At 47.2% G+C, this 9,940-nt stretch overlaps 1 protein-coding gene across 2 annotated transcripts in view; it reads right to left on the bottom strand.

The window, feature by feature from the left end:
• The window catches only part of LOC146197159 (uncharacterized), a 65,514-nt gene extending 61,358 nt beyond the window's left edge, over nt 1–4,156 (bottom strand). For both annotated transcript variants that reach the window (XM_084598933.1, XM_084598932.1), the window contains exon 1: nt 3,324–4,156. In XM_084598933.1, coding sequence (XP_084455059.1) covers nt 3,324–3,760 — 437 coding nt within the window. In that variant the 5' untranslated portion in view covers nt 3,761–4,156. The remainder of the gene's footprint in view (nt 1–3,323) is intronic.
• Between the last annotated feature and the right edge of the window lie 5,784 nt (nt 4,157–9,940).

The following is a 9,940-nucleotide window of genomic DNA, read 5'->3' on the forward strand; positions in this document are numbered from 1 at the left end:
CGTTACGGCTATCTGATGCACTTGCAGCAAATTCCATGATTAATATCATATACTATACTAAAGCTGTATCGTTGGCGCATATGGCACCTATAGTGGTGGGTGCGGAGCGGCATGTATCCACATCAGTGAACAAGAATACGCGCTCATAGAGAGACTTGATTGGTCAGTCATTTTGTAGCAGCCAAAAGTGTCTTGGTGCTGAAAAGTGACCGTTTGGCGGAGATATATACCGTATCTCCTGGTGTGAAAGTAGCGTTAACTTCTTTTTTTTTTTCCCCCAATGAGATTCACTATAAACCAGAAAAATTTACACCTCGCCTCGCACATCTTGTGCCGTTGCAGGCACCATACTTAAATGAATGATCGGTATGTAAAATATACAAAAATGTAGTCATCAGAGAGTTTTAGCACGCATTGCGATCCGCTTTCATGTGTACTTAGCTGCGCCCTCGCACTCCCCGGGACCATCTGCATGCATATTCATAGATAGCTCATCGCGGAAGCGGTTCTCGTGTCTCGAACGCAGATCGGGCTATGCTGAAACTGCATGTATTTAAAAATTTACCCTAGGGGGGCCAATAACAGTTCACTCGCCCCAACCAGACTGAATACAGCGGCGGTGGCCCGAAGCGCGCGCCGACAGCCACATAGTAATCAATCGAAAGTTTCGACTTCAGTGCGTGCACGCAGCCACATGGCTTCGAGCTTGTGAGTTGATCTTTCTCATTGTGACGCCGTTTGTCAGACAGAAAAGCTACATGCAAAGTTTTAACTGCAGGCCACTGAAGAATTAATTTTCGTTCAGAGCACTAATTGGATGGAGTTCTCCTTATATTGCCCCTTAATAGGCTGGCTTTCCCAGGCTGGACTGACGCGCGCCACACGAGGCTTACCCGGCTCTCCTATTGGGCAACCCAGTCAAACCCAGAACCGACGCCAACTGAAAACAACAGCGCAACAATCCACTTTGATGCAACAACCCCTTTAACCCTTCCAAAGAACGACATTCGAACGATCGAATCAAAGGTCAGCGTCCATATAACGAATATGTATATTGTCACGTAGTGGTGACAATATATGTCACTATATACTACGTGGCAATGTTCGGCCCACCTCAACAACCATCCTTTCGTTTTGCTTTGCTCATTCGAGTTGACACAGAGAGTCGTGCATCTCCACGGACAACGCCAAGTCAAATCGGGTTCGCTTTCACGAGAACCCCGTATTAGATTGCATGAAGCAAGGTTTCGTTTATCCCTGTTTAAAAAGCGTGTGCACGCATACGGACAGTATGCGAATAACTAGCGAGTCGGATTGCATCACGCAACAGGACATTAGTTAGTTTGGGCTATTTAAAATAAATTGCCCTGCCCACACCGTCTACGCAACATGACAGTCAAATTCTATAGGCATGTATATGTTATTCATGCGTTAGGAATAAGCTGCAGCTATCCGTGGCAGAGGTAAGGGACAAAGTCCGCCTGGTATTTTTAGATTCGTATATGTATACGTAAGCTTATCTGTTGCTGCAAGCGAGCGATTATGTTAGTGACTAAAAACTAAATGTATCGCAAAAATTATGGCTGCAATTTGCTTGGTATACGCGCTAGTTTACAAATCCTGCACGGTTATCTGACCAGCTGTTAAGAATACTATAAGCGTGTATACACCACAAAAAGTTTTGCGAAGATCGGGCAGCTAATAAGAAAAGATGAGGAAGCACGAAAAAAGCGGCATCACGCTTAACGCGCTATTTTGTCTTGCATAAACTTGACACACATGAAGATCGAATGAATGGGCATCACAAAACCTGCCAGTCGCAATGATATGCCACCAAAGCGGAGATCATCTGTAGTTATTCATGCATCCATTAAGCGGACAATACACGTTCGAGGACAAAACCAAAAATAATCCATAAAACAATCGCTTTAAAAAATAAGTGCACGCAGCTAACATTTCAAATACAGCCAATCAGGCACATCGGACAGATCATATATGCATACAATTCCTTTGCTCGGTATATACAGATTGGCTTAAACCGAAGCTTGTTACGTGACGTATAGAATTTGTGGGACGTAACATGCTAAGGATGAGTTTCAATTGTAATACAAGGCCCAAATCTTGACCAAGGATTTGGGCCAGCTCGCTTAATGCACCAGTATAGAGCAGAGTTTATTCTCTGCGTTGTGTGCGGCATATGAAGACCAATTGACTGAAGATGAAACGAGGAGCCATGCTTGGTGCAAGACAGCGTCGCAAGTATTGGGCATATTATAAATGTTGTGTAAGACGCCCTTTATCAGCGAAAAATTATACACCTCCTAAGGATTTCCCCGTCGTACGAGATGTAATATTCAACTATACAGAAGTCACTTCCGCAGCCGAGGATTACAATATATAAGTGACAAATAGCTGCTGCTAATGTTGCAGGGATCGTGTTAATCATTACGGTGCATGTCTATAAACGCGATTTGATGTTCACAAGCTTATGAGAAGTTTCACATGAACGTTAAACCACGACAAGCGCACTAAGCGATGTTGTCACATCAAGTGTATATGCAGATATATAATGGCAATGCCACATTCAATGTTCGTGAGATCTAAGCGTTCTCAGCATATCCTCGTTACGCTTTCGCCTACCCCTGTGTGTTCCTGCTCTTGTACTAAAGTCTGAACGATGAAAAATGCGTACACACGTCAGTCTTTGGTGAACTGCGAAAAGCAATGTCTACTTGCCAACGCAAAATAACTACCGTGATGTGTCATTAGCGCCGAAGGTTGCTACACCTCATAGCTTCCGAGCCAAGGGTCAGAGTACCAAGTTTAATGCAGGACTGACGCTAAGATAGCAGCAAAGATTTGGTACACCTAAATTAATTTTGGTAGCACAAATGAAGTGAAGTCGCTTTCACTGTGGAGTGTACCTGTGATTGTACGGGAAATTCTGCTTTGTACACGTGCATGGACAACATTTTCACTGGTTTCCTTGTGTTTATTCCACGTAAAAAGAAAGCTACCGTATTCTCCAAATGATAAACGTCAATGGTTGCAAAATATAAGAGCAACTATTAGCATAGTCTCTCTTCCTCAAACGCGTTGAACTATTATGACGTATATAACAGCACACGACTGTAAGACGCACATATTCCGAAGTGTGATAGTGTTGTAGATAGGTATACTCTTGCTTAAAACCAACCGCTATCGTCCCTGCGCAGCGCGTAATTCCGGGTGCACCTCACACGTTGAGCCAACCCACAGCGTGCTCCAAACACCTTGGACACAAAAACAAAACGCGTACAGGTAGCGGCGAAAAGCGAACTCACCGGCCTGATTTGGTGATGATCATCTCGGTGCCAAGCTCGTGGAAGCGCTCCCACAGATCTTTTCCTTCGAGGTTCACCTTGGGGTCGTCCTGCACGCCGTCCTCTTCGGGCTCGAAGCCCGGAGGCGGCCGCAAGTGGCGTGCCGCCAACAGTTCCTCGGGCGTCAGCTGCGCCTGAGCGCCCAGTGACGGCGGTGGCGCGTGGTGCGGAGGCATTAGCTTCGGGGCGCCGGCAAACAACTGCGAAGCGGCGCCGAACACGGCCGCATGCGGCGGCAGCCCGAGGGGCAGGTACGGCGGCTGCTGGCTCAGTATCGAATGCATCGAGAAGTCCGAAGGGCTCCGGGCCGGTGGGCTCGAGCTGGCCGTGGCACCGGGCAACAGGAACGGCGTGAAGGCCATGCACTGCCCGGGCTGAAGCTCGGGCTCCACCCGCATTGGGGACCGCTCGCGCGCGCACGCCCTCCTGCAACACACCCAAGCAGGCACAGTCTATCGAAGCTCGCCGTCACCCGGCGGTGGTGGTCGCGAGCGCACGGGCGTCGTCAGCAGCAGCAGCAGCGGCGGCGGTGGCGACGTTGGCTGCGGCCGAAGCGGCGGCGTGGGGCTGGCAGCAAAGCCATCGCCTTCCAGGCGGGAGAGGAGGGTCCCAGGCGAGGGAGAGGCGTACCCGGGGCAACGGCAGCAGCAGCAGGGGCGATGGGACGCCGTCGAACGCGCTTTGGCAACAAGCACCCCTCAGAAAAGCGCCGGAGAAAAGAATCACGGATCGCGCTCCGGCCCGCCGGGATCGTCGACCGACCCGCGCCGCTTGGACAGTGCTCACCGACTGCTTAGGCTGCACGGCCCGTGTTACTGCGGCAGCAGGCGACGGCGGTGGCGGGGAGTGCGAGAGCAGTGTGAGGGAGAAAATGCGGCGCCTCGCAAGGAGGGTGAGGATGGTGAGAATCTCGCGCCCCGCCGGGAGGCGAGGGCCGGGAGGCGAGGCCGCGCCTCGCCGCGCGCCTAATGAGATGCGCGCAGGCGGCCAATGGGAGCGCGCTGGGTGCCGCGCCCCGGCGCCGCCAGCTGGCGCCACCTTCCGGCGCCTCGGCGGGAGGCGCGAGAGTCGGCGCCGCCGCCACCAGCCGCTCGACGCCCTCGGCCGCCTCGGCACTTCTCGAGCTTTTTCCCTCTTCTCGCGCACCCCTACCGAGGGGCGAAGGGCGGCCGCCTTTCACCCGCTTCTGCGGCCGCGACGGGCAGGGCTGTCAAGCACGGCCAGCTTTTCTCCTTCTCCACCAATTCCTCCCTCCTTACTGTCGAGTCCAGCGTATGTTTGTGTGTGCTTTGCTCACGCCGGCCAGGCCGTCGAGAAGATGAAGTGCCTGGACCCTTCTCCGACTGCGCGCGCTGGCAAAAAGACGCACACACACAAGCACACAGCGACCACTTGACACCGCAATAGAGTCGGACTTGCTTTAAGGGCATTAGTCAGCGGGGGTGGCCGGTCGCGGTCGCCAGCGGCGGCCCGCTTTGCCTCTCCTGCGAAGCGAGAGAACCCTTCTTCCCTCAGGTTGGCTCCGCTACCGACACGCTGGATGTCTACCCCTCACCCTGTGGACCCCTTTCTTGGACTCTAATTGTTTGGAAATAGCCGCAATTGTGCTGCCTGTCCCCGCTGCACGGAGAGGAACCGCTGCTCTTCGGATTCACTTTTGAGAGCTGTCCGTACTCCACACAGTACCCCGGTCTTCTTCCTCTCCAAGTCTCTTCCCACGGTATGGAACGGGACAGCAGACGGGAAAAGCTTCGTCCGCGCGATTCCGGAACAGCGAGCCGCGACTAATGCACACTGGAACGGATGTGGTCCCGCTTCTAGCAGACTTTTCCCGGAACCTGTGAAATTCCAGACAGTAGTTATTTGGGCGCAAACCGTCTTCGGGTCTCACCTGGGAAGCGCAAGCTTGATAGCTCACCATTTTGCTAAAATACAGAGTGATGATAACGGCTTAGTTGACAGTGATGGCTCAGTTACATTTTTTTTTTTTTTTGCGGCCTGAGTAGCAGCCGTATACAACCAGAAATAGTAACGTGGGCCAAGCTTCCTTGTTCAAACTCTTTAGTCGCGTGGAGTAGCAAAGTTATATTATTCGCTGCCCTCGTGTACAAGGACAAAACTGAATATTACTTTGTATTAATCGCCCATCACTTTTTGCTAGTTATCGCGACTAAATAATTTATGAGCACCGAAGCGAGGTTCATGTTCTATCATCCGCGATAGTATTGCGAATCCGTATACACTTGAAAGCCATTCCGCTTGATACTTGCAAAGATTTAGATCTGCAACTATTTGACTACATAAGCGGTTCCTACGCTACAACTTCCTTCGTGACATATTTTAGAGCATGTATGAACTAGATTAGTCAATTTTATCTGTTATGCTCGTTTTAGAATTTTTGTTGCCTGTAAAATGAAGATGGTAATTTTGTGCCACTTTCTTTGAACCTAAATGAAAGTCTGCAGCGTTGCATAAATAGAATTTTTTTTTTTTTTTTTTACAGCGAGAAGTTGTTTACGTTACATCGTCAATAACAACCGTCAGTATAAAACAGTCGCCTCGAGGATTCGCCGTAAAAGAAGAACATAAATAAAAAAAAAGCGTCGTCAATGGTAAATAGTATCCGGTATGGCGTGCCAGACATTGCTCATCAGAGCCAACACTTAGCAACAATCAAGGTAGACATAGGTATATATCAAGCCTATGTCTACCTTCCCGCTTAATCGACCACGTCAGCTCAAACGATTACTTTTTTTTAAGGGGGGGGGGGGGGGTGGGGAGTGCACAAATGGAAGCGTTTGTGATCCTGCCCGGGCTCCACGCCGTTCCCACCGAAGATTTGCCAAGCACACTGTTTTTCTTCTAATATAGAGCTTTTCCCTTCTATTCGTAAAAAGAAAACGGGATGGTACAGCAGGGTGTTTGAAAATAATATTGGACTCAATTGCATATATCTGTTACTGCATTTATTATTTTATTTCTAGAAATACTTCAGCCCGAGTATAATATTGGGCCGGTCTCGGCATTAATGAAATGTGTACGCCCTTACTGCTAATTCTGGCAACTGTATAATTTCAGTCGGTTATACTGTCCTGTACATTTACGCACTGTTTGCGGGCTCCCCCTTTCGGACCTGAGGATATTTAAATAAATAATCAAATAAATAGATAAATACAAGCATCTGAACAACATTTGATGATGCTTTTGCGGGGATTAATACTGGTGTATTTGCGCTTGTTTCCGTGTGCTTCGTTATTCAAAATGTAATCAAACAGATTCAGCCCTTTTTCTTTTGCAGTTCCTGGTGTACAAGAAGAAGGGGGAGATGTTTCATGGCGCATATACGCGACTAATGTTGTCGTACATGCAGCAGTTTTGTTCTTGAATTAGTAATTTCACGGTGTCTATGCGCTGGTTTTTCAATATGCAACAGCAAAATCCAGTTTGGCTAATGTCTTATAAACATTTGCAGGCTGCTGATGTTATCTTGACTTTCCGTCCTTCTCTTGCTCTCTTGTTTTGGTTGTCCTTTCAGTTAATTCCTGCTTTCGGAGCCAAACATTACTCATGAATATTCTGAGCAAGCGGTCAAGTGAACGCCATACAATAATATTTACATGAGTTTGAAGAGTCTCCCATAGAAATCATTCCGTATAGCGCTCCTCAATGCAGAATTATGTGCCGGATAGTCACTCACATACCGTAAACTACACCACGACACATACACACACACACACACACGCGCACGCACACACACACACACACACACACACACACACACACACACACACACACACACACACACACACACACACACACACACACACACATATATATATATATATATATATATATATATATATATATATATATATATATATATATATATATATATATATATATACAGAAGGCCTAGTTAGTACTGTGTAACTACTTATAATAATAATAACTTTATTTCAACACCACAAAGTACTTAGCGACCCTAGTACTTTAATTTCACATCATCATACTTTTTCTTTTGCTGTGACTTTTTTTCCAACCGTTATTAAAGCTCTTTCAGTTTAAGCATACCTGAAATAGATACACATCGCTTTTAATGATATCAAAACATCGGCGTTGCTGCTGTCAGCAGGTGAATTGGAAAAAGTTATGAAAAGCACTTTCCCCAGACATAAAACACATTTCTCGACAAATTATAGCCTGCCTTCGCGAGCAGAAAAATAAACCGAGAGTCAGTGCAAAAATAGAGCGTAATGACGTAAGACGGCGCTACATATAAAGAATTTTTGAAATGAAGAAACGCGGTGTCGTTCGATCTTTCGTCCTCCCGTCCCCTCGTACAAAATGAGCATGCACTTTTTCATAGCCAATTGTCTTCCTGCGGCTTACAGTATACTGCTCCATGCTTTCTTCCTGCACGTTCAGAAGGATTGAGGCAACAACAGATGTATTTGAGTACAACTTATCCTTCTTCTGCAACTTCCTTTTGTTTTTTGTCTTTTTTTTTCGTTTTTTTTTTTTACGTTCTCGTTTAAGCAGTTTTTCTTTTTCTTTTTTCACCGATACCCGCCTTACTCCTCCGTTTCCGTGTCAGTCTGCATATGCCTGCTGTGCGAAAGAGCTGAACACGTTGCTTGCACGCTTGCCTGCTGTGTTTCTACGTGGTTTGCTCGAGAGTGCGCGGATATGAGCGCGCGCTCGTACAAAGGCAGGACCCCGGAGACGCTCGCTCGCTGTGCAGCAGGCGGGGCTGAAGCCGTTTCGCGACCTCGCCGAAAACAATGGGCCGCGCATGCATCGGCGTGCAAGCTTGCCTGCCTGCCGTGCCTCTGGACGCGTTCACCGCCGCGCTGAAGCGATTATACGCATACATCTGTTAGCCAACCGCATATATCCCCCTCTCTCTCCATGACACACAAGAACAACCAGCCTTTTGTTTTATATCTTGTTCAGCCTCTGTTTCCTTACGCGCTGAGTCGATGCACGTTATTGTTCGGCGTGTTTTCCGACGCGAAATTGCGCTAATCCCCGGCGCGTGCCTGGGTGAATCCACGGAGAAAGTCTGGAGCCCTTGTCTCTTTCGTTCTCCTCTTCCCTCTCTCCATGCATAACGGCATGCAGCCATGGTCAGGAGTTACGCGCCTCCAACTTCGTCGAAACTGACAGGCTCACTGGATGCTAGCTCGATTTTCGCGTGTTTTACATGCCCGAACCTTCTACCGTTTTACTTCGTGTCCCACGGATTTGTGCAACCAAGTGGAGGGAACGTGTTTGTTTGGTGTTTTATTTTGAAATTTTACCTTATTTCCATACAATCGTTTACGCCCTTTACGGGTGAGTCAGCGGTGTGTGCGTGTATATGTGTATTTGGGTATTGGCACACGTATGTCCACTATGTAGACGGATGTGGCGCCGATATGGACTCACGAATAGTTAGAGTACCAGTAATATAGATGTTTTGAAAATTATCTGTATTCAGGAGTGGCACCTCCCTCACTGTACCGCAGTTGGTGGAGCAGTAAGCTCACTATACAATCTCACTGTGCTCGGATGGTAGTAAATAGTCTCGTATGCCTTCATGAGCATGCATTACAACAAAGGAAGACAATAGCTTATAGACCAGCACCGATCTGTGACGTAAACAAGATGTGCTGGCGCTTCCACCGCCCGCCGCCAGGCTGGGCCGATTGGGGGTGAAAAGTAGGCTTGGCGACCATATAAGAATACATGGAACCAAATTTTTCAAAGCAGCTTTCTGATTTCACAATACGTTTATGATGTCGCCATTCGGTGCCGTGTAACCATGAACATCGTAGAACAGGTTATTAAAGTATGAAATCTTATTACCGAAGCGAAGTATTTTTAAAACACCGCGAAGCGTAGGGTGTTACCAGTCTGGAGCACGCCCCATAGATACACGTAAAAGGAAAACTTACCAAAATAATTTGCCGTTTTGAGAGAGCACCACTAAATGAGGAGAGTATATAGATAAAAGTTGGTGATCGTTTCGAAGAAAAAATGTGAAAAGGTACGCTACTTCATTTCAAAGTAAATCTATATTTAAAATTCCTCGATATATGCGTATTGTAAAGTCCGACATATACCTATTAAAAACTCCTTATTCGATGGGTGCTTCTCGCAATAGCGACAGCTTGTCGTGTTGTCCGATATGCTGCCGCGCGCGCACATTCCCTCTGAAATACTGCAACTCTTTGAAAACTTTCGCTTCCATGTATCCCCATGTGCTCTGAGCCTATCTTTTCAGCCTCAGTCCGCTATATTAAACACTATCCTGTATAATACTATACCACTTGCCCTATAATATAGTATGATAATAAGGACACACACACACACATATATATATATATATATATATATATATATATATATATATATATATATATATATATACAATGCAAGCGAGGCGCGGCTGCATATATATTGCAGCAAATTTCCATTTCTCGCTTCAGCTTTACCCCACTCTTCCATTGCACGTTTACCACGATGAAAGCGTATGTCTTGGCAACTATATACACTCAAGCCTCGCCCCTAGAAACTTATTCAGAAACGGCATATTG

This window comes from Amblyomma maculatum, chromosome 3 (genome assembly GCF_055883805.1).
Source record: "Amblyomma maculatum isolate TAMU_Amacu chromosome 3, ASM5588380v1, whole genome shotgun sequence".
Lineage (NCBI taxonomy): Eukaryota > Metazoa > Arthropoda > Arachnida > Ixodida > Ixodidae > Amblyomma > Amblyomma maculatum.